This window comes from Erpetoichthys calabaricus, chromosome 10 (genome assembly GCF_900747795.2).
Source record: "Erpetoichthys calabaricus chromosome 10, fErpCal1.3, whole genome shotgun sequence".
Classification (NCBI taxonomy): domain Eukaryota; kingdom Metazoa; phylum Chordata; class Cladistia; order Polypteriformes; family Polypteridae; genus Erpetoichthys; species Erpetoichthys calabaricus.
In genome coordinates this window covers 4,940,508-4,966,203 of record NC_041403.2, presented here as the reverse complement: position 1 = coordinate 4,966,203, position 25,696 = coordinate 4,940,508, and the positions used below count along the sequence as shown (strand labels likewise).

General features: G+C 46.8%; 1 protein-coding gene across 2 annotated transcripts in view; it reads right to left on the bottom strand.

Moving 5' to 3' along the window:
- The window catches only part of fggy (FGGY carbohydrate kinase domain containing), a 183,543-nt gene that overhangs the window by 10,343 nt on the left and 147,504 nt on the right, over positions 1 to 25,696 (bottom strand). For both annotated transcript variants that reach the window (XM_028810782.2, XM_028810783.2), the window contains exons 11-14: positions 19,388 to 19,535; positions 18,243 to 18,317; positions 17,310 to 17,430; positions 12,334 to 12,428 (exon numbers count right to left, since the gene is read on the bottom strand). In XM_028810782.2, coding sequence (XP_028666615.1) covers positions 12,334 to 12,428; positions 17,310 to 17,430; positions 18,243 to 18,317; positions 19,388 to 19,535 — 439 coding nt within the window. The remainder of the gene's footprint in view (positions 1 to 12,333; positions 12,429 to 17,309; positions 17,431 to 18,242; positions 18,318 to 19,387; positions 19,536 to 25,696) is intronic.

Sequence of the window (25,696 nt, the reverse complement as noted above, 5' to 3'; positions counted from 1 at the left end):
TGAATTTGTTTTGTTGCTTCTTTTGGTCTGTACACGTGACAATAAAACTCGTTATAAACCTGTGAAGTCGGGCTGAACGCAGTGCCAGGAGTGGCCTGCAGGGGTCAGCAGACACACACATACAGTATACGCAGCGAGGCCCAGTGTGTGAGTGTGTAAGAGTGTGTATGAGAGTGTGTGCATGTGTGTGTGTGTGTGTGTGTGACTGTGTGTGTGAATGCATGTGTATAAGAGTGTGTGTGTGTGTGTGTGTGTAAGAGTGTGTGTGAGTGTGTGCATGTGAGTGTGTAAGAGTTTGTATGAAAGTGTGTGCATGCATGAGTGTGTGCGTGTGACTGTGTGTGTGAGAGTGCGTGTGTGTAAGAGTGTGTGTATGAGAGTGTGTATGTGTGTGTGAGTGGCTGTGCATGTGAGTGTGTGTGTGTGTATAAGAGTGTGTAAGTGAGTGTGAGTGTGAGTGTGTGTGTGTGACTGTGACTTTATAGACAAATGGCATTCATTCCTCTCAACTTTCAGTTCAACTTTCATCATGAAATCCATCCAGGGAGGGACCCCCTACAAAACTTCAATGTAGGAGGGGACCACCTGATAAAATGAGAGTCAGAGAGAAAGTGCTGAGAGCCACCAAGGACAGGCCAGTAAAACACGTCATACAGTGGTGGGATTCAGAGACAGACCACCAGGAGGAGACTCATTGAGGTAACTGTAATCTCTGAGACCTTGGAATAGGACATTTGGAAAAAGACACTGAGACACACCAAAGGGAATTAGAGCGAGACCACCAGAGGTCATCAGGGAGAGGTCATCAAGGATTTAAGGACGGAGAGATCAATGGACATTTGGGGAGCTACTGAGGAAGATCACACCAGAAACTGTGAGATTTGGGGTAAAGATGGTGGAATGATAAAAGACCAGGTAGATGAGATGATTTAACGAGACAACAAAATTTGAGGAAAGGTGAGATTTGGGGTAGGACATCAAAGAAGAGACTCTGGGACGGACCACCTGAAGTAAACCCAGGCACAGACTCCCAGTTGGTGAACTCACAGAGAAGATCAATGATGTTGAAAGGTGGGCCATCTCAATGGAATAGACTTGGGGATTCAGGAGAGGTTAATTGGAACAAAGAGACTGGGAGTGAGACCCCCTAGATAGACATAATCAAAACCAGATACTGGACAACAGGAGAGAACCCACCAGAGCTGGGAACGACTGAGGTGGCAGCTTGTTTTTTCAGGAGATGGGCAAAAAAAACTGGGAGACCACCAGTGGTATGAAACACGAGGGAAAAGAAGCACCTGCCAGAGAATGGGAGAGGGCGACTGCTGCAGTGACCCTGACAAGCCCCCCACAGGAGACATTTGGGATTCAAAGGATGGGCCTCACATCGGCAAGTGTGCACTTCAGCGTTCTCACAGCCCCCCCCCCCCCCCCCCCCACACACACACACACACACTGAGGACCAACACTCTCCCCCTGATGGAAACCCGAGCCCACTGTATCACATTCCATAGCCTGGGGGAGGTGGGGGCACAACTGCCCACTTCATCCGGAATGCCTTCCTCTTTGGACGCCTCGACTAAAATATCCATCCAAGTCCATCCATCACTGGCGCTCGGCTCACACATGAAGTGGCTTTGTCGGTGGGGGGGAGGCGGTGACCCCTGGGGATCAAAAACATTCTGGGCATTCCGAGCTGTCGTGGTATGTGATGGGACACATTAAGGGTTAAAGGCATGAAATGGCCACGTTATGGGGGGGGGGGTTTGCACAACATTCCTGAAATAAACACTCACAAAGGAGCCATTGAAGGACCAGCCCATCTGAGGGGCAGTGAGGGCCTCCACTTCACACAGCAGGGGGCACCAGGTCACCCACACTGCCCAACGGGAACAAACCCATTAGCAGGTGCGTGGAAATCGCTTCCCTCCACACTCCACTTGGGTGTTGACGTCGACGCGCACACTTGAAACCGCACCTGCGACCCAGCGAGAAGAAACTCGGCCACAGAGGTCTCGTTGGGCACACCTTTAGACACTCGCTGCTTGCTGATACCGGGCGTTCTCGCACCCTTATCCCTAACTGCAGTGGGTGTCCAGGCCCACCGACAGCTGTGTCAGCCACCCCACCAGATAAACCAGAATGGGCCACCTATTGCCAGGGTGATGACGAACCACATGAGGCAAGCGATATCAACCACCTGTGCAGCCCACCAGCTGTACCACCTCACTAACAGGAGACATCGCGTATCAGCCCACCTGTACACAGTAAGCTACAACCACACAAGACCACCTGACAGAGACACAAGCCACACTACACAAGCAATATCAGCCACCTCACCAGTCTGTCAACTGTGTCAGCTCACCTTCAAGAAACAAACCACAGCAAGTGGCCATGCCAGCCTCTCTGTACACAACAAGCCGTGCAAGACTAACTGTGAAAGAGACGAGCCACTTGAGGCAAGTGATACCAACCACCTGAGCAGCCCACCTGCTGTACCATCTCACAAATAGCACACATCACATATCAGACCAGCCATGTCAGCCCACCTGTACACAGTAAGCTACAACCACACAAGACTACCAGAAATGGCATCAAGTGGCCATGCCAGTCTCCCTGTACACAATAAGCTGTGTATAATTAACTGTGAAAGAGACGAGCCACGTCAGGCAAGCCCACCAGATGTGTCATCTCACCAACAGGAGACGACCCACAGCAGCCCATCTGTATGATGATAAGTCACATTAGAACAGCTAAAGTGCCAAGTTATGAGAGACGAGCCACGTTAGACAAGCAATACCAACCACCTGAGCAGCCCACCAGTTGTACCATCTCACTATCAGGTGACATCACATAGCAGACCAGCCCCGTCAGCCCACCTGTACACAATAAGCTACATAAGAACCAACTCATAAATGAGACAAGCAACATCAGGCAACTCACCAGTCGGCCAGCTGTGTCAGACCTCGGACAAGAGACAACCCAACACGGGTAGCCATGTCAACTTTAGTTGTACTAAATAAGCCATATTAGACTAACAGTGAGAGACAGCTTATGGGAGATGAGCCACATGAGAGAAGCGATACCAACCACCTGAATGTCCCACCAACTGTGTCAGCACCCCTACAACAGGTTGCCACGCCAGCCCATCTGAACACAATAAGCTAAGAAAGCCAGCTGATGATAGACGAGCCACGATAAGCAAGCAACATCAACCATCTGAATGGCCCACCAACTGCGTCATCTCACAAACTGGACACATCACATATGAGACCAGCCATGTCAGCCCATCTCTACACTATAAGCTGTGTGTGACTAACCATGAAAGAGACGAGCCACATGTGACAAACAATATCAGGTAGCCATGTCATCCCATCTGTGCTGAGTAAGCCATATTAGGCCAAATGTGAGAGCTAGCTTATGAGAGACAAGCGACACTCTCACCTCACAGTACTGCACCCTCCATCCATCCTTCTGCTGATACCAGCATAGGAGAGACATCTCCACCCACAATTACAGCAGCGCAGCTGAGCAGAGAGCTGAAGAGACTTTGTGCCAGCAAAGCAGTGGGGCCAGATGGAGTATCGCCACGACTGCTGAAAGTCTGTGCGTCGGAGCTGGGGGGTCCTCTACAGCGCATCTTCAACCTGAGCCTGGAACAGGGGAGAGTCCCGGGGCTTTGGAAAACATCTTGCATCCCCAGTTCTAAAGGTATCACGTCCTAGTGAGCTGAATGACTTCCGGCCTGTCGCCCTGACGTCACATGTGATGAAGACCATGGAGCGGCTGCTGCTTCACCACCTGAGGCCACAGGTCCGTCACGCCCTTGATCCTCTGCAGTTCGCATACCAGGAGAAGGTGGGAGCGGAGGATGCCATCATTTACATGCTGCACTGATCCCTCTCCTACTTGGACAGAGGCAGTGGTGCTGTAAGAATGATGTTTCTGGACTTCTCTAGCGTCTTCAACACCATCCAACCTCTGCTCCTCAGGGACAAGCTGACAGAGATGGGAGTAGACTCATACTTGGTGGCATGGATCGTGGACTATCTTACAGACAGATCTCAGTATGTGCATCTCAGGAACTGCAGGTCTGACATTGTGGTCCACAGCACAGGAGTGCCGCAGGGGACTGTACTTTCTCCGGTCCTGTTCAGCCATCGGACTTACAATAGAACTCGGAGTCCTGCCTATGCAAAAGTTCTCTGACAACACTGCTATGGTGGGCTGCATCAGGAGTGGGCAGGAGGAGGAGTATAGGAACCTCATCAAGGACTTTGTTAAATGGTGCGACTCAAACCACCTACAACTGAACACCAGCAAAACCAAGGAGCTGGTGGTGGATTTTAGGAGACCCAGACCCCTCATGGACCCCGTGATTATCAGAAGTGACTGTGTGCAGAGGGTGCAGACCTATAAATACCTGGGTGCAGCTGGATGATAAATTGGACTGGACTGCCAATACTGATACTCTGTGTAAGAAAGGACAGAGCCGACTATACTTCCTTAGAAGACTGGCGTCCTTCAACATCTGCAATAAGATGCTGCAGATGTTCTATCAGACGGTGGTGGCGAGCGCCCTCTTCTACGTGGTGGTGTGCTGGGGAGGCAGCATAAAGAAGAAGGACGCCTCATGCCTGGACAAACTGGTGAGGAAGGCAGGCTCTGTTGTTGGCATGGAGCTGGACAGTTTGACATCTGTGGCAGAGCGATGGGCGCTGACCAGACTCCTGTCAATCATGGAGAATCCACTGCATCCACTGAACAGGATCATCTCCAGACAGAGGAGCAGCTTCAGCGACAGACTGCTGTCACCGTCCTGCTCCACTGATAGACTGAGAAGATCGTTCCTCCACCACACTATATGACTCTTCAATTCCACCCGGGGGGGTAAACGTTAACATTATATAAAGTTTTTGTCTGTTTTTACCTGCATTGTTATTACTCTTTAATTTAATATTGTTATTATCAGTATGCTGCTGCTGTAGTATGTGAATTAATAAAGTATCTATCTATCTATCTATGAAACAAGCAATGTCAACCACCTAAATGACCATCAACTATGTCATCTCACAAACAGGAGAGATCACATGTCGGACCAGCCATGTCAGCCCACCTCTACACAATAAGCTGCATAAGAATAACTGGACACTCCACCAGTCTTCTGGCTGTGTCTGCTGTCAAACAAGAGACACCCCACGGCAGGTAGCCATGTCATCCCATCTGGACACAATAAGCTGTGTTTGACTAACTGTGGAAGTGATGAGCAACATCAACCACCTGAACAGTCCACCGTGTCAGCTCACCTCCAACAGCCAGCCATGTTAGAACATCAGTACTCAAGGAGCTCTGTAAGTTAGTGTGTGAGCGGGCTAATGAGAGACAAGCCACATCAGACAAGTCGGAACAGTTCACCAACTGTGTCATCCCACCAACAGGAGACGACCCACAGCGGCCCATCTCTGCACTATAAGCCACATCAGACAATCAGCCAGGTCTCTGGAGACTCTTTCTATGAAGTCAGTAGACAGATTGGGAGAGCATGGGGAAGTCATGAGGTCGCTGGAAAGGGATGTGTGGCACTCTAGGTATCTTTGCAAGAGGACAAAGGTCCAAGTTTTTAGAGTCCTGGGGCCTCATGTATAACGCTGTGCGTAGAATTCACACCATAACATGGCGTACGGACAAAAGTGGAAATGTGCGTACGCACAAAAAAATCCAGATGCATAAACCTGTGCGTACGCCAACTTCCACGTTCTTCCGCTACATAAATCCTGGTCAGTATGAAAAGTAACGCACGTGCACGCGCCTGCTGTCCCGCCCCAAACTCCACCCAGAATTACACCTCTTTGAATATGCAAATCAATATAAATAGCCCTTAAGCTCTTCTGTGAAAAGACAATGGCAAAAGCGCGGGGGGAAAATAGAAGAATTTCAGCGAATACCAAGTGGAGGCAAAGAAAAATGTACTACGTGTTGGTTTACACAGTGGGATAAACAACAGAAGGAAGTTGATCGAGTGACAGAGTGTCGGAGAAACTCGAAAGCTGAAGTTCACAAAGTCACACAGTGCCCGAAATAAAAAAGAAGTTGTCAGATATCAAAGTCGGTGTGAAAAGGCGTGTCGTAGCCCACCGTCTGAGTGTCATATGGAAGCTTATTAGGGTACAGAGAAAAAAAAAATAGAGACAGAGTGAGAAAACGCTCGTAATGTCGACTTTAATCTCGAAATTTCCACTTTAATCACGTTATTTTGTCATTAAAGTAGAACATCAAAAACTTCACCTTAAAATCGTTTAATTTACTAGTTTCTCAATCCCATTGTAACTAAAGTAGCACGTTAAATGCTTTGTATTGCATTTGATCTTCTATGTGCTCTGTGTGTGTGAATTACTACGTGCGTCTTAAACGGGCTTTCTCTTCCTCCGACAGGACACATAATCCATTACATTCGTGATATTACAGCTCTCTGAATAATTAAAATACTGAGATGTATATGTGATATCATTTTCATGATGATAGGAGTTAAAGCATGTTATTAAACATGGGAACACAGTGGCGCAGTGCTTGTTCATATCTCACGCAAGATGCTTGCTGTGCCGTGCGCGACCTTCAATGAAATACTTTATTGCCGCAGTACTGTCTCTTTCAAACATACTAACCTCCAATTCCTGTCCTTACTTTTCTTTCTCCAAATACCCAATCGCCACACAATCAGCTCTGTAATAGACGTGAAGCCATTTGTAAGCTTAGAACGCCAATTCTTCAAAACCTTTAAGGAACATTGAAATATCTTCGTAGTACGTGTTTAATTATTCTATCCGTCTGTCCATCCAGTGTCGCGTCAGCACCAGCAAGAATACAGCGTGAGGCAGGAACAATCTGTGAACGGAGTGCCAGCTCCTCGCTAGTGCTACGGCACCATGTCCTCACATGTTTAATTATTAACAATACAGATTATTTAAATGAAGTTAAAAGTTTTATCTGTATAATATAATAAACATATTTTGCTGCATTTCATCTTAAAAATGATATCATCATCATATGTAAATACGCGCTTTATAAAGTGGCGCAGGTTGTGTACTATTATAACTGTAGTGCAAGTTTACAATGAGGTGACTGTACTTATAAGTCCAAACAGTTCTACCAGGAGCACTTGATGGCTGATTGAGTGCGTTTAGAGCTCTTGGGATGAAACTGTTTGTGAACCGCGAGGTCCGCACAGGAAAGACTCTGTGAAGTATTTGCCGTATGAGAGCAGTTCAAATAGACAGCGTGGCTGAGGCAGCGTGTGCTTGATGCTGTATCCTGATAATTCTCTGCTGTACAGCTGTGATTCCCCACTCAGATACAGTGATATAAATACTCCGAGTGGTGCAGTGAGAGTAATATGGAAAAAGATGATCTGCTGTGGCAACACCTAACGGGAGCAGCTGAAGAAGAAGAAGAAGAAGGTGCAGTGAGAGTAACAACGTTGAAGCAGTTATGGTATTTGGAATACTATGGCTATTCCCTGGACCATTATATTGTTACAGGTTCATTACAATCAGATGCCTTAAACTAATAAACAATATGCAGTTAATTTCAATGTATATGATAAAGCCGCGTCAGGGATCTGGATCTAAAGAAAGGGTAACCACACAGGAACAGTAGCACTGCTTTGACGCTGGGTGCTGCCAGTCTGAAAAACCAAGCGGAGAACTTGCGTACACCGGGGTTGGAGCTACCGTGGAAACGTGTGTGGCTTTACGCCAAGTTTAGGTTTTATGCATCGCGATTTGAGCGTGGAAACTTTCGTACGTAACATTTTTGTGCATATGCACCGTTTATAGATGAGGCCCCTGGTGCTCCCGGTTTATAAGACATGGACGCTATCCAGTGACCTGAGATGAAGACTGGACTCCTTCAGTACTCGGTGTCTCTTCAGGGGGTCCTTGGGTCCCGCTGGTTTGACTTTGTGTTGCTGACGGAGGCCCAAATGAGGCACATGACCTGAATTGTGAAGGAGTGTCAGTTACGGCACTACGGCCATGTGGCGCCAAGGGTGACCCGGCTCACAGGACCCTCATTATGTGTGACCAGGCCAAGGGGACGCCCACATAACACCAGGCTGTGGTCAGATAGAATGAGGCACATTACCTGCATTGTGAAGGAGCGTCAGTTACGGCACTACAGCCATGTGGCGCGATTCCCCGAGGGTGATCCAGTGCGCAGGATCTTCATTGTTGAGGACCCAAGTGGCCGGACAAGGCCAAGGAGACGCCCACATAACACCAGGCTGTGGCAGATAGATGGTCATTTCTGGAGGGTGTGACTGGACTGCATGTCTGCTTTGGGGGTCATCAACCAGGATTCCAAACTTTTTCATCATGTGGTAGGAGCGTCAATGCGCTGTACCAGTACCCGCTTTCTGACCTGACCTGACCTTACCAGTCTACCCTCTGTGTCAGTCCACCAATAAGAGACAACCCTGGATTTTCATTCTGGTCTAAAGGTGGGATGACAAATTCAGCAGACTGGTGGGGCTACCTGTCACGGGTCTTCTCTTGACACAGCTGGCAGACTGGTGAGCTGGCTGATGTTGCTTCCATGTCAGCATACCTGCATATGTTATGATACATTAGACAAACTGTGAAAGCCCACTCAGAAGAGATGAGCCACATCAAGCACCCCACAGGGCCAGTTGCTGTGTAAGCCCACGGACCACAGCGGGTACCAATGTCATCCCACCTGTACATGATAAGCCCCATTAGACCAGGTGTGAGGGCGCACTTACACTAGACAAGCCTCCTAGGGCTATTAAAACACGACGACCCACCACTGACCAGCCATGTCTGCCCACATGTTCATAATAAGCCACGTTGAACTAAGTCTGAGAGTCAGCTCATAAGAGTCGAGGGACACTAGACAAGCATTATGAACCACTGGCTGTGTCAGCCCACCAAGAAACAACCCACAGTTGGCCAAGCACGTTGGCCCCCTGATACAAGGTGAGTTGCCTCTGCCCAACGATGTCAGCCTCTTTGAGACACCACCTGTAGCAGGACGACTACATCAGCCAACCTGCTTTGTGCGGCATCAGCCTCCCCCTACGCCCAGCAGACTGAGATCATCAGGTCAACATGTTCTTCGGAGCAGACCCTCCATGACAGACACCCTGTAGATGGATGCCAGACCTTCTGCCATCTGACAAAGAACAGGCTACTCGTGACAAGGACCAAAGCCTCAATGACTCTGGGCTTTTATCTTCATTAATAGCCTCCTTCCACAGCATCCAGCGGTCAGTGGCTGTCACTTCTAGGGGGCTACAGAACACACAGGGCTGACCCCCACTGTCAAACCACTTTATTTCACTTGAATCTTTGGCCACAGCCTGCATCAGGCCAGCAGCCAGTCACAGCCCGCAAGAAACGGTGAACTGGACAAGTAGAACCAGGCTTGCGGGCATCGACTGCCTCAACTCAGCGATGTCAACCTCTTTGAGACACCACATGTTACAGGCCAACAGCACCAACCACCCGGCATGAAACGGATTAGACCCTCTATTACAGACACCCTACAGATAGGTGCCAGGCCTTGTGCCACCTGGCAAACAGCAGGCTACTCATGACGAGGACCCGAGTCTCACTGAGCTGTATATAAAGCCATCTTCCAAGTGGCCATCACCTCTAAGAAGCTACAGTACGAGGTATGGATGACCCCCACTGTCAGGCCTCTTTGTTACTCGAATCCTCAGCTGCAGCCGGCATCAGGTCAGCAGCCAGTCAACCCTGAAAGACAAGGTGAACTGGACAGGCAGTACCAGGCCTGCGGGCATCGACTGCCTCAATCCAGCAACAGCAGCTTCCTTGAGAGACCACCTGACGGCACCAGCCACCCAGTATGCATCTGTCCATATTAGAACAGTGGCATCAGCCTCCCCTTCCATTCAGACGTCCTGAATCAGACCAGACCTGCCGTGACAGACACCCAGTAGACAGACCTGGCCAGGCCTTTGGCACCGTTAACTGCCACCTGACAAACAACAGGCTACTTGTGACAAGGACCACAGCTTACCGTAGATGTTTTTAAAGCCATCTGATAAGCAGCTTCAGTATGTGTATGGCTGACCCCCACTGTCGGGCCTCTTTGTTACTCAAATCCTCAGCCACAGCCTGCATCAGGTCAGCAGCCAGTCATACCTTTAAAGACAAGGTGAACCGAACAAACAGTACCAGGCCTGTGGGCATCAACTGACTCCACCCAACCATCTTAATCTTCTTGAGACACCACCTGTCACAAACTGAGAGCATCAGCCACCCAACATGACACGGGCCGTGTTAGAGCAGCAATACCAACCTCCCCTAATGCCCAGCAGACTGACATCATCAGGTCAACACATCCTGCTTTGGATCAGACCCTCCATGACAGACACCCTGCAGACAGGTGCCAGGCCCTCTGCCATCTGACAGATAACAGGCTAGTCGTGACAAGGACCAAAGCCTTAATGAGCCTCATCTAAAGCTACCTACTGAGTGACCCTCACTTCATAGATGGCTACAGTATCTGCCCGGCTGACCCCCACTGTCAGGCCTCTTTGTTACTCAAATCCTCAGCCACAGTCTGCACCAGGTCAGCAGCCAGTCAAACCCTGAAAGACAAGGTGAACTGGGCAGGCAGTACCAGGCCTGTGCGCATCAACTGCCTCAATCCAAAGATGCCAGCTTCCCTGAGAGCCCACCTGTTGCAGGCCCACCCCACAGAAAACAGTCAATACTGGAACAGCAGGGTCAACCTCCCCCTACACCCAGTAGACCAATGTTATCAGGTCAACACATCCTGCTTTGGATCAGACCCTCCATGACAGACACCCCGCAGACAGGTGCCAGGCCCTCTGCCATCTGACAGACAACAGGCTGCTTGTGACAAGGACCAAAGCCTTAATGAGCCAAATTTAAAGCCATCTCCCGAGAGGCCATTCCTCCTAAGCAGCTTCTGGATGTGTATGGAAGACCCCCCCACTGTTGGGCCTCTTTGTTACTCGAATCCTCAGCTGCACCCTGGATCAGCCCGTCAACTCCTGAAAGACAAGGTGAACTGGACAAGCAGTACCAGGCCTGCGGGCATCAACTGCCTCAATCCAGAGATGACGGCTTCCTTGAGAGACCACCTGATGGCACCAGCCACCCAGTATGCATCTGTCCATATTAGAACAGTGGCATCAGCCTCCACTTCCATTCAGACGTCCTGAATCAGACCAGACCTGCCATGACAGACACCGAGCAGACAGATGCCAGGCCTTTGGCACCGTTAACTGCCACCTGACAAACAACAGGCTACTCGTGACAAGGACCACAGCCTACAGTAGATGTTTTTAAAGCCACCTTCTAAGCATCTGCGGTACATGCAAGGCTGACCCCCACTGTCGGGCCTCTTGGTCACTCCAGTCCTCGGCCAGTGTGTTGGCCCCTAGGGGTGCCCAAGTCGATTGTCCAGTGCGTTTCCCACCTTTGAATGGATGAGTCACTTCCAAGGACTCAGCTGCAGTAAATTGTGGGTCCCACTACTCCCAGTAGTGCACCACGCCACACCACTTCCCAGCAGCAGCCTGGGCGCAGCATAAATGTCATTCCCGTTTAAGGAAAGGGCTGGGGGGCTGCGATATTTCTAGCCTTAAAAGTTAGCGGGATCCACGGCAAGAGCCTGGGAGTCGCCACATTGTCTGGGTGCCAACTGCACTCATCCTGGCAGGGTGGCATCGGTGCACAAACATCACAAGCCAGCAGAGCTGACTTCCTCATCTTGTTGTCATTAGCCCACTGGGTGTTGTCACTGCCACTCATCTTGTGCCCACAGCCTCAAGGCATTGTAATTGAAACAAAGGGCTCCTCAGATGAGGGCAGCGTGGGGTCAGTCAGTGCCACTGGACCAAATCACCAGGAGGTGACAACAGATGGTTATGCCAGGACTCCATGGCATCCTCTTCAACTTAAGCTTTGTAACATTTGACTGACTGACTGGGCGCTTCATTTCAGTGGTATGAAGGCCATACCCAGAGGGGCAAAGAGACTTGGCACGTGGTACCAGTGGTGGCAGATGCGTGCCGCACAGGCTGTCGGGAGAGGGAGGGCTGGCCTTTGACATGCCCACCAGCTGAGAGCAGCAACAGATGTCAGCGGGTATCACATATCAGTAAACAGCTTGGCGCAGGGGAGCAGGCTCATTAACTCAGGCCAGGCGTGCCAATGTAGCTATGAAGCCAGCAGCTCTTCTGAGCCACAGCCTCCCTTGTACTGAAGTAGAGAAGACCACCCATGAACGTCTCACACTCCCAACCAAATGAACTTGGCGTACCTGAATAGATGTGAAATCCCCCGAAGCACAGGCTCCCAGGATGGCGGCACCCACCAAGACCGACTCCACCTCGTGGGACAGGATGACGGGCAGACCTGGAGGGCATAACAGAGAATTCAAAAACCAGAAAGGCGCATTAGCCTGCTCGCCACATTGGGGATCTGGAGGCCCCAAAGCCCCTCGGGGTCACCTTCACTTTATACAGCAAAGCTCAAAAAAAAGGTGATGCTGGCTTCTCAATATATATAGCGCCTTTTAAGGTGGCACTATCATTGAGTGACTGGCAGACCATGCTCGGTTTATGTGATGTAGTGATCAAACGATACTGACACTTGTTTTCATATAGCGCCTTTCAAGGGGGCACTGACACTGAGAGACTGACCACCACTTACCTCTTTGTTTAATGCCGTGCTCTGAAAAGTGGGCACTGCCACCGAGTACTGCTGACTCATTCAAGATGGAAGAGTGGGCATGACCATGGAGTGCTTAAAACATCACTCACTGATGCTATAGAGTGGGCACTGCCATCAAGCCGTAATGACTTGTAATTTTATGTACCGCCCAACAGCTGGACAGACAGACAGACAGACAACTGAGACCCTGACCCTGGCACAGACATATTGGCACAGTAGGATTCATTCTTCATTTTAAATGGCACGTGGGCTCTAACACCTAACAAAAGGGATGAAGCGACGCTCACTCTGAACCTCCTATCATATTTATAAAATATGCCACCAAGTGTGTGACGAGGCAGCTCTTCCTATTATGTGTATATAGCGCCTTCACAGACAATGCACTTTATTGTCTTTTTAAAATGGGCACAAGCACAGAGAACATGAGAAGACCCTTTGTTTTACATTGCGCCTTTCACAGTAGGCGTGTGCTTCACTTTGCATCAAAATGGGCACCGTCACTGAGCAAATGAGGGCAACTCAACCTTCATTTTAAAGAGTGGGCACAATGACCGCTTTTTTGACAAAGTGGCACTGCCTTCTCATTATGCAGTGCCTTTTAAAATTAAATGTTTGGTGAAGCAACACCTGGCAAGTGGGCACCATCAAGAAGCACTGCTGAAGGGACACTTCATGTAGCGCCATTTCAGGGGGGCACCAGTGTACCTTATTCATTGTACTCTTAAAGTGGGCATGACCATGGAGTGCCTGGCATACAAACACTAACCCAGATCAGCACATTCTTGACAAAATAACACTGGCTTCTCATTATATAGTGCCTTTCACAGTGGCACTGTCAGTGAATGTTTATTTTATGTAGTCAGATTTAAACAGCATGATACAGACACAGAGTGACACTAGATTGTATATAGCGCCTTTCAAGGATGGGCACAGGATGGGCGCACTCCGCATTGTATCCTGTAAGAACGATGAACACTCACTCATCATGTCATATTGTGCCCTGTAGAATTGGCACTTCCACCAAGCACTGGCTCTTTACTTTATATAGTGCCATTCCAAGGGGACACCACTCCACATTGTCCATTGAGCTTTGTAAAGTGGGCACTGCCACGAAGTGCCTGGCATACAAACACTAACCCTTCTTTTTAAATAGAGCAAGCCACGAAATGGAGTTGGCTCATCATTTTATATAGCGCCTTCTGGAGCGGACACAACTTTTCATTTTTTTTAAAGCACATATTTAAAATATATTTAGCTGAATTTAAGGAATGATAAGTCTGTAAAGAACACACGAGAATAAATGTTATTTAAAAGAGGCCTCTCCACCCCGTCTATATAGTGCCTTTTACTGCATTAAACGATGCATGAGGCCGCACTCCTTTATTGTGCTCAGTCCTCGCCACATTGTATTGACACTTCTATTGTGATGGACAGAATTTTTTATTTTATGCAGTGCGTTTTAAAAATGCATTTTATTGGAATTAAAGATTGCATTCCAGTTATTAGATAAGTCCACAAGGAATACAGCATTAAATGTTAGTCAAAGCTGACCAGGCCTATATAGCGCCTTTAAAAGCGGCACTCTCCTTAAAGCACAGCACATCTCTATAGTGCCCATCACTGACCACATGACAGATCAGTAGTGACTTTATTTATATAGCGCCTTTGGGAGAAAAAGAACTCTATGTTTTATACATTTTAATCAGTTTTAAGGATCGTGTTACAAAGGACATGTCAAAAAAAATTAAAAAACACAGACCCCGTCCACATGAAAAGATTATTTATATAGCGTCTTTGAGAATGGAGAGCGCGCTTTTAGTTTACGGATCGTCTTTCAGTGAGTAAATTACACGTCAACGAATGGAATACAAAACGTTATTGAAGATGGACCAGACCCCCGGTCTATATAGCGCCTTACAAAGCAACACTACCATTAAACTGTGCATGAAGTAACTCTTTTTTACAATGCTCAGTGCTGACCACATGATAAAGTGGCACTGATTCGGCTATTTATATAGCGCCTTTTTGGAGCAGCTTATTTTTAAAATGCGTTTTATTAAATGTAACACTTGTATAACAATGTTTAAATAACAAGTCAGTATGGCATACAACAATAAAGGTTTGTTAAAAACACACACGGCGGCATGGTGGCGCAGTGGGTAGCGCTGCTGCCTCGCAGTTGGGAGACCTGGGGACCCGGGTTCACTTCCCGGGTCCTCCCTGCGTGGAGTTTGCATGTTCTCCCCGTGTCTACGTGGGTTTCCTCCGGGCACTCCGGTTTCCTCCCACAGTCCAAAGACATGCAGGTTAGGTGCATTGGCGATTCTAAATTGGCCCTAGTGTGTGCTTGGTGTGTTTGTGTGCGTCCTACGGTGGGTTGGCACCCTGCCCGGGATTGGTTCCTGCCTTGTGCCCTGTGTTGGCTGGGATTGGCTCCAGCATACCCCCCGTGACCCTGTGTTTGGATTCAGCGGGTTGGAAAATGGATGGATGGATGGATGTCTTTTTGCAGTGTATTTTACTGAATTCAAGGATCACGTTTGCCAGATGGGCACACAGCATTAAATGTTAAGTGAAAAAAAAAAAAACGCCTCCTCCCCAACCCATTTATATAGCGCCTTTCAAACTAGCACTGCCACAAAGTGCTGAACAAAGCAGCAATTTTAAACAAGTGCCCTGACTTTGTGTGTATAGCGCCTTTTGCAGCAAACAGAACTCTTCATTTCATACACTTTATTGAATTTAAAGCTTGTGTTACAAAGAGCGAATTACAGGTCAGCACACCACACTGTGCTACACGTTATTAAACACAGACCTGACCTCCCATCTATATAGCGCCTTTCAAAGCGGCACTGTCTTGGAGTGTTGGATTGAAGGTGCACTGACCACATGATAAAGCGGTCCTGGCTCTGCTTTTTAGATAGATAGATAGATAGATAGATAGATAGATAGATAGATAGATAGATAGATAGATAGATAGATAGATAGATAGATAGATAGATAGATAGATAGATACTTTATTAATCCCAAGGGGAAATTCACAATATATTTTATACACTGCCTTTAAGAACAGACAGAACATTTCATTTTAGTGTATTATTTACTACCCATCTATATAGCGCCTTTCAAAGCAACATCATTATGAAATAGCATTTTTATGCAGTGCACACTGACCACAAAATTAAGTGGCATCGACTCTGTGTGTATAGAGCCTTTTAGAGTGGACAGAACTTTCATTTTATTTAATTTTGGGACAATGTCACCAAGAGTATAGATCACTAAAGTATGCAGCACTAGACGTCACTGAAGACAGGGGCAGACCTCCCTATCCTAAGCTATACTTTTGAGGAGTTGCACAAAACAATACTGTTATATAGTACCTCGGCGCTGGACCACATGTTAAAGTGCTTCTATTTATATAGCGCCTTTCAGCGGTTCTTAGGCTAAGGATCTGCGTTGGCATCCAGAAGGTTGCACGTTCGAATCCCCGTTACTGCCAAAAGAGATCGTACTCTGCTGGACCCTTAAACTGCAATTGCTGCACAATGGCTGATCCTACGCTAGGACCCCAAGGGGTATGCGAAAACTAACACATTCCTAATACAAGAAGTTGCATAGGGCGAAATAAAGAAAAAAAATGGACACAACCGCTCAACACTGGCAGCAGTTCTCCTTCGAGCGCGAAGAGGAGTTGCAGAGACACGCTCTGCCTTTAGGGGGCACCCGTGGTTCACGTTTGCTAACCGCGAATTAAACGACACTCGCCGAGAGGCGAAAGTGAAAACGAGACGCGAGCCGCGGCGAAACCGAAAGCAGACACAAAGGAGGTGCCAGTTGTTTGTTTGTTTGTTTGTTGCACCCTGTGTCTGTCCCATCGGGGTCGTCCCCGCGCTTGCGGCGACATTTCTAGGCTTTCCAGTAAAATGCTTCGATGTGTCGCCGAAGTGCACGAAACCGCATCGAGAGTTTCGGTGAAAGTGGAAGCGTGAGACAAGCCGAGGGGCGGGCGGAGCGCCCACGTGAACGAAAAGATTGTGCCAGGGGACCGTAAAGGACCAGCGGGTAAAAAAAATAATAAACATAAAAAAACAGGTGGGTCCCGCTGGTTTGACTTTGAGTTGCTCACCGAGTCCCAAATAAAGGTCATTACCTACATTGTGAGGGGGCGTCAGTTACGGCACTACGGCCATGAGGGTGATTCGGCTCGCAGGACCCTCATTGTTAAGGACCAGGCCAAGGGGACGCCCACATAACACCTTGCTGCTACACATAGATGGTCATTTACGGAGGGTGGCACTGGACTGCGTGTCTGCCTGAGGGGGTTTACCAACCAGGATCCCGAGCTGTTTCGCCGTGTGGTGGGGGCGGCAACACGCTGTACCACTTCGTGCGCCCAGAAGGGGCAGAAGATGCTGTCAGAAAGCTTACTGGGGACACTGAATAAGCCAGCACTGTGAGACCCCCAGATCTGTCTGTTGCCAATGATTCCGGTTGGCATTACTTGCATACCTTAATGCAGCTACCACATTGGCAGTATAAATGCCCAACAAGACAGTGACCAACCTGTGACGTCGGCGTGCGTTTGCACAAACAGCTGGTTCTTGCTGAGTCCTCCGCACATGAAGAGGGCATCGATGTGATGGCCAGCGGCTCTCATGGCTTCTAGGATGTGCCGCGTGCCGAGCTGGTGGGTTAAAAGGCATACAGTTAGATGTCTGCGTTCTTGGCACTCCTAGACGCTGTCTGTCCAGTTTCATTTCATATAGCGCCTTTCAGGATGACCACTGAGTGTACACTTATCAAAACAGCCAGAACATAAAACAATGAAGGTCACAGAAGAATTACTGTTATATAGCGCCTTTCACTGCAAACAGACCTGGCGAGATTTGCAAACTCAGAATGGCAACTGTTTAGTCATTTCAGTGACAGATCCAAAGACAAGTGAATGGGACAGCATGGCATCACTCAGCTCTGCCAGCCTGCTTTGGCACTGCTTGGCATCATCGGCCAGACCACCCACTGGTGTCCCAGAGCTTAACTGCCTTCTTGCCCAGTGGTGCCCTCAAGTATCTCTTTGACCACACACTTATGTCATGATGCTCTGCTCATCCTATGTGCTACAATCTAAGTGGTCCACTTAGCTGAATGCCAGGCTGAGTGCCCATCATCCCAATGATGACCTATTTCACCTGTGCTACAGCACCTCAGGGTACCCATCTGCCACATGGTGCCCTAAACATTCCATAATAAGGTCTCACTTGACGTAAAATGCCTCATTATACCCATTTCACACCATTTCTGACCCTGGTATGCCCAATGGCCCCACTTAACTTGATAGCCACTCTATGGCACCTTTGCTATATGAATGAGCCAATGGACTGGCATACTCACCCCAAAATCTTCTTGCAGATGCCCAGCATAAGGCACTCATGCCCGGCTAAGACTGCACCTCTAGGGTGGGGCCTATTGTGTTTAAGACCCCCCAATAACACTTACCGCAACAGCTTGAACGGTGGCCAGGTAGAGGCGTGCCAGGTCTTCGAGCGACTGGGACAGCGTCAAGCCCACCACCTGCTCAAGACAAACATGAGGGCTTCATTGGCATCAAAGTGGCATAGCATCACACAGACTTCTCCTTTCCTTCTGTTCTTCTACAGAATAACCTCCTCCATTAAAGGTGGCATTTAGAGGGCACTTTACCAGGGGTCTCTGTGAGACAACACCTGACATGTTAAAGAGCTCAAGAGGCACAGCTGTGTGCACGACGATAGGCGGAAAGCAGGGAATGGTATGGGAATTTCACAAATGGGATGGTGCTGCAGGATCAGGAATCCATGAACAATAAGCAGAAAATGAGGAATGAGAAGGGAATTTTAAAAATGGAAAGGGGGAAAGTAAAAGAGGTCACCCGGAGGGAGATGGAATTGTAAAAGGAAGTTTTAGGATATGCTGTATCAGGAGTAAATTTGGAATACTGGGAAAATATAAAAGAGAAATGACACCAGGTGCTTATCAGAATAGGAATAAGGAAAAGGGAATTCAGGAACTGAAATATTCCACCACTAGGAGGACAGGAATGTCAGGAAGTGGAATTATCTGTCAGTAATGAAACAGGAATGCCAGGAACCATTAAAGGAAGAAGGGAGGATGAAATATTACGGGAATGGGCCAAAGGATACCAGAAGACTGGAAAACTGGGAAAAGTGATGGAAAGGGAGGATGGAAAAATGGAAATTGAATTTAAAAAAGAGAAAGCAATAATAAATGTATGGAATAGGATTTCTTATAATGTATGTGGGAATCAAAAGGTCTTCTAAAGATGGCAGCCATCTGCATGTACAAACCACTGTGGACATGGCACTCCAGCGCAGTCCTGGAGACGGAGCCTAAATCAGACCAGAGCCCAGCAAGTCCATGCATGAATGGATGAAGCCGGCTGGATACGTCAGAAAGCTCTCGAGAATTCCAGTCGGATGTCCATCTTGTTACAGCACACCTTCATCACACACCAACAGCCGGACAGGCCACTGAGGAGTGAGTCTAGTTAGAGGATTCTGCTGGCTGCCCAAGTCTGGCACTTCACCCTCCTACAAAACAACAAACTCCCTCACACTGGTGGGCGGAGGGGGGGCATCCCTTACCATGCCTTTCAGAGACGGGTCGGCCAGCGGAGATCTGTTGCCATGGAAATCGGGCCAAACATGGAGGTCTGCAGCCAGCGAGCTCATTGGCACACTCCCTCGAATCTCCTCGAGACGACGGTTCAGGAAAGTGTAGACATTCTCACCGCTGCAGGGACAGAAACGGAGAAGAAATGTCAGCCAAGAGAGGAAAGGCTACAACGAGGGCCCACCGGGCAAGCAGGACCCACATGGCAGAAGGGCATGAGAGTGCAGAAGGTGTGCACACTGGCCCAGTCAGGCATCCTTCACTGTTTATAGCGCCTTTCACACATGAGACACCAGGACACAAACTGAGGCACCATCACTTTTTAGCGGCACCTGTCGATGGCATCAAAGAAAACATGTGAATGCAGTCATATAGCGCCTCTCACAGATCACAATCATAGCGTAGCTGCAAACAGGCATACAACCAGGCAGAGTCATTTTAATAGAGCGCCTTTCATAAATCACGGAGGGCGGCTGCAAGAGCATGAGGCTCAACAATCTGTGCACAATCACCCAGTCTGGCAACCTTTACTTTATATAGCGCCTTTCACACGAGACAGAGGCACGCTCACAGTGTAGTGCCCCCTGTAGATGGCATCAGAAGAGGCAAACAGCTCACGTGCGCACACATGTACCATACATGTATCATACAGTGCCTCTCATCTCTCTGCATATAATATCCAAAGTCGGTCTGTCTGTATGTCTGTCCGATTTTTCACGTGAGAACTACTTAACGGATTATGATCGGGTGGTTTTTTTTTTCTAGAATTTGCTTGAACATTCCGGTTGATTTTGCGACTTCTCTCATCGCGTTACGTATCAGAGTTTGCTTGCGGTGCGCGAATCTAAGAGAGACGCAACGGGCTGCGGGGAAGGGGCGGGGCCCTCCTCACTCACGTGACAGCCTCGGGGCGTGTACCTTACGTCCGCTTAGCTAGCGAATGAGAGAACTACTTAACGGATTTAGATCGGGTGGTTTTTTTTTTCTAGAATTTGCTTGAACATTCCGGTTGATTTTGCGACTTCTCTCATCGCGCTAAGAATATAAACTAAGCGATATTTTCGCGCTAATCCGAAACAGAGGCCGCGGGCCGAGGGGCGGGGGAAGAGTGACGTCAGAAGTAAGGGGCCGGGGCGGGGCCCTCCTCACTGTCCTGTTCACTTCTATGCGAGTGGAGCTGCGGGGCACGGCTAGTGTATAACAATTACAGATGTAGACAATGAGGTAGGAATTACAATCTGACAGTCAGTTTTATATAGTGCCTTTCATAAATCGCAGAATTATACAGGCAGGCACAGAAACAGAGAGCAGCTACAAGGGCATGAGCGTTAATAATCTGTGCGCAATCACTCAGTCAAGCAACATTTACTTTATATAGTGCCTTTCACACATGAGACAGAGCCGCACACCCTGCGGCGCGCCCACAGCGTAGTGCCACCTGTAGGTGGCATCAAAAGCAGCTCATGTGCACATACAAACACGTGCGTTTATTCTTAGAGTGCCTCTCATATATAACAATTACAGCTGTAAGCAATGAGACAGGCAGTCTTATATAGCGCCTGTCATAAATCGCAGAACTACACAGGCAGGCACAGAAACGGAGAGCAGCTACGAGACCATCAGCATTAGCAATCTGCACAATGACCCAGTCACGCAGCCTTTACTTTATATAGCGCCTTTCACTCATGAGACAGGGGTGCACTACCCGAGGCACACTCACAGCACAGCATCTCCTGAGGACGACATTAAAGGGTCAGCCTGTAAACATACACACACTCATATAGCGCCTTTCATGAATAACAATTCCACATACTCCAACAGGCACTGTTTCATATAGTGCCTTACATAAACTTCACTACAACGGGCACAGGCAGACATGTGCTTATATGTTGAGGGGCACACGTGTTCAGGATGACAGAGCAGGTGGGAGTGCATGAGGCAAAATGATCTGCACACAAGGACCCAGTCAGTCAGCCTTTATATAGATAGATAGATAGATAGATAGATAGATAGATAGATAGATAGATAGATAGATAGATAGATAGATAGATAGATAGATAGATAGATAGATAGATAGATAGATAGATAGATAGATAGATAGATAGATAGATAGATAGATAGATACTTTATTAATCCCGATGGGAAATATAGTGCCTTTCAAAGATAACAATCCCACACAATCAGGCAGTCACTGCTTTATATAGCGCCTTTCATAAATCCCACAAGGTGCACATGCCCACCCATCACCGGCACACTCACACACATGCATGCAGTCAGCCAATTGGCCTCCATCTTATATAGCACCTTTTACAGATTAGCGTTTATACACAGCCAATTGGCTTTTACTACGTAAGGCCCATGAGGCTTTACGAGGGTCCGGGAGAGAGCGGTGGGACGACTGATCCCTTCTCTCAGTACATTTCCACGGACGGCCTAGTGGAGCCGAGTGCCCAGTGAGCCCCTGGAGCCCCCCATGCAGTCAGCAGGGCTGTGGCTTTGTGCCTTCCGACTGCCAGGGAACTCGCTGGCAAATGTGTAGCTGAGGCCCTGTCAGGGAGGTCCCACAGGGGGGCAGCGCCGCCCTCGGTTTTGACCCCTGGCCCTGGCGCAGATGTTCATTTGGCTTTCAACCATAACACATATTTTTTCATTAAGGGCTGCTGCATGTGTGCTGCTCCTTCTCGGCCCCTGGGGGGCCTAACAGAGCGAGCGGAGGTGAATTTGAGGGTCTATGGAATGGTGAACACATGCCGGGACAGACACGTCCCTTCAGCAGACCGTAAGGCTTTGCTTCCGTGAAATCCCATTGTGTCCGACTCCTGACATCTAAAGTCTGACTCTCTCTGCTTTCCATCATCTTTAGCTGAAGTTCGGCCTTCCAAAAATTGCCCTGGTGCTCTACGTCTTTGTATGGCTGCCGTTCCCACAATTCCACACAACTACTGAAGTAAACGTTGTGTTCCAAATCCAATGCACCAAACAGAATTCCCACTTCCTCGTAGTGGAAATATCCTCCTTCCGACTAATCTACACTTTACAAGCACTCAGAAGGAAGGCTCATCTTTCCCAAAGATTCTATTGGGAATCCAACCCAAATCCAAAAATCCAAAATCAGAGCAAAATTCCCATCTTTCAAAAGTATCTTCAAGAATGCTCTCACTCTGCATCTGCTCCAAATTCCAAGTGCAGTTATCTTCTTTCCAATATTCCTTTCTTTAAAAATCATAAGAAAAAACTTAAATATTCCAAACAGAATTCCCATCTCCTCCACATTCCAAGTCAAAGGATCCGCGTTTTTCCCAAGGATTCCAAACAGAAATGCAACCTTTCTAAAGTTTAAAATTCCTCCTTCCTTCTTTTCCTTCCTTACATAAAATCAGAAAAAAAAAATCCTAACTTTCAAAAGTATCTTCAGGAATGTGCTGAGTCTGCGTCTGCTCCACATTCCAAGTGAAGCTATCTTCTTTCAACTATTCCTTCCTTTACAAACCATAAGTAAAAAAAAACTTGCTTTCCCAAATATATCAAAAATGGAATTCCCACCTCCTCCACGTTCCAAGTCAAATGATCCTCCATCTGACCAGTTTACACTTCATAACAGCTCTGTACGAAGACATTTTCTGTAAGGATTCTGAACCGGTATCTGACCTTTCTAAAGTTTAATATTCTTCCCTGGTTCCATAGAATTGAAAAAAAAAAACTCCCATCTTTCAAATGTTATTTTCCTCAAATGGTCACAAGAGCAGCTCTCTCTACACACTACTCCTTCATTTTACTTTAAATATCATAAGAAAAACACTTGCTTTCTCTTGTATTCCAATCAGAATTCCCACTTCCTCCAAGTGAAAACCTTCCAACTAATCCACACTCTGCAAGTGCTCTGCAGGAAGACTCGTCTTTCCAAGGATTCCAAACAGGAATCCAACCTTTCTGAAGTTTAAAATTCCTCCTTCCTTCCTTACATAATATTGGAAAAAAAAACTTCCTAACTTTCAAAAGTGTCTTCAAGAATGTTCTCAGTCTGCGTCTGCTCCACATTCCAAGTGCGGTGATCTTCTTTCAACTATTCCTTCCTTTAGAAACCATATGAAAAAAAACTTGCGTTCCCAAATATTCCAAACAGAATTCCCACCTCCTCCACATTCTGAATCAAAGGATCCTCCCCTTCTGACCAATTCATTCTTTGGAAGTGCTCTGTAGTAAATCTCATTTTTCCCAAGGAATCTTAACAGGAATCCAATCTTTCCAAAGATTAATAATCTTCCCTTCTTTCACAAAATCAGAATAAAATTCCATCTTTCAAAATCCATTTTCTCAAACACTCACAATCCGCATCGGCTCCACATGCAGGGACCAGATGTCTCCTCCCCACTATTTATTATTAGACAGGGTGGCCATGGTGGCACCCCGATGCTTCATTCTGACTTCTTATTTGTTAGTCTTATTCACAGGTGACAACACCCCCATCTAAACTCAGGGTGATGTCCTCCTCTACTCAGGCAGAGACAGTGGCAGAGGAACGCCAAGTCAGGGTGTTGGGATTAAAAGCAGCACAGCACAACAGGATGAGCTCCTTAGGACTCTTATGTAGTGGCAGGCGCTCGCAGGCATGAGCTTGCTTTCTTTCTTTCTTTCTTTCTCTTTCTTTCTCTTCAATTAACAATACTCTGATTTCCACAGAGCTAGAATCCAAAGCATGAAATGAGCTAAATACACTTTCTTTCAGTTTGTCCATCCATCCATCTTTTTCTTTCTTTCTTTCTTTCTTTCTTTCTTTCTTTCTTTCTTTCTTTCTTTCTTTCTTTTCAATTAACAATACTTTGATTTCCACAGAGCTAGAATCCAAAGCATGAACTGAGCTAAATAAACTTTCTTTCAGTTTGTCCATCCATCTTTCTTTCTTTCTTTCTTTCTTTCTTTCTTTCTTTCTTTCTTTCTTTCTTTCTTTCTTTCTCTTTCTTTCTTTCTCTTCAATTAACAATACTTTGATTTCCACAGAGCTAGAATCCAAAGCATGAAATGAGCTAAATAAACTTTCTTTCAGTTTGTCCATCCATCCATCCATCCATCCATCTTTCTCTTTCTTTCTTTCTTTCTTTCTTTCTTTCTTTCTTTCTTTCTTTCTTTCTTTCTTTCTTTCTTTCTTTCTTTCTTTTCAATTAACAGTACTTTGATTTCCACAGAGCTATAATCCAAAGCATGAACTGAGCTAAATACAATTTCTTTCAGTTTGTCCATCCATCCATCCATCCATCCATCCATCTTTCTCTTTCTTTCTTTCTTTCTTTCTTTCTTTCTTTCTTTCTTTCTTTCTTTCTTTCTTTCTTTCTTTCTTTCTTTTCAATTAACAGTACTTTGATTTCCACAGAGCTATAATCCAAAGCATGAACTGAGCTAAATACAATTTCTTTCAGTTTGTCCATCCATCTTTCTTTCTCTTTCTTTCTTTCTTTCTCTTCAATTAACAGTACTTTGATTTCCACAGAGCTAGAATCCAAAGCATGAAATGAGCTAAATACAATTTCTTTCAGTTTGTCCATCCATCCATCCATCCATCCATCCATCTTTCTTTCTTTCTCTTTCTTTCTCTTCAATTAACAGTACTTTGATTTCCACAGAGCTAGAATCCAAAGCATGAAATGAGTTAAATACAATTTCTTTCAGTTTGTCCATCCATCCATCCATCCATCTCTTTCTTTCTTTCTCTTTTCTTTCTTTCTTTTTCTCTTCAATTAACAATACTTTGATTTCCACAGAGCTAGAATCCAAAGCATGAAATGAGCTAAATACAATTTCTTTCAGTTTGTCCATCCATCCATCCATCCATCTCTCTTTCTTTCTTTCTCTTTCTTTCTTTCTTTCTTTCTTTTTCTCTTCAATTAACAATACTTTGATTTCCACAGAGCTAGAATTCAAAGCATGAACTGAGCTAAATAAACTTTCTTTCAGTTTGTCCATCCATCCATCCATCTTTCTTTCTTTCTTTCTTTCTTTCTTTCTTTCTTTCTTTCTTTCTTTCTTTCTTTCTTTCTTTCTTTCTTTCTTTCTTTCTTTCTTTCTTTCTTTCTCTTCAATTAACAATACTTTGATTTCCACAGAGCTAGAATCCAAAGCATGAAATGAGCTAAATACAATTTCTTTCAGTTTGTCCATCCATCCATCCATCCATCCATCTTTCTCTTTCTTTCTTTCTTTCTTTCTTTCTTTCTTTCTTTCTTTCTTTCTTTCTTTCTTTCTTTCTTTCTTTCTCTTCCACAGAGCTGAATTCAAAGCCTGAAAGG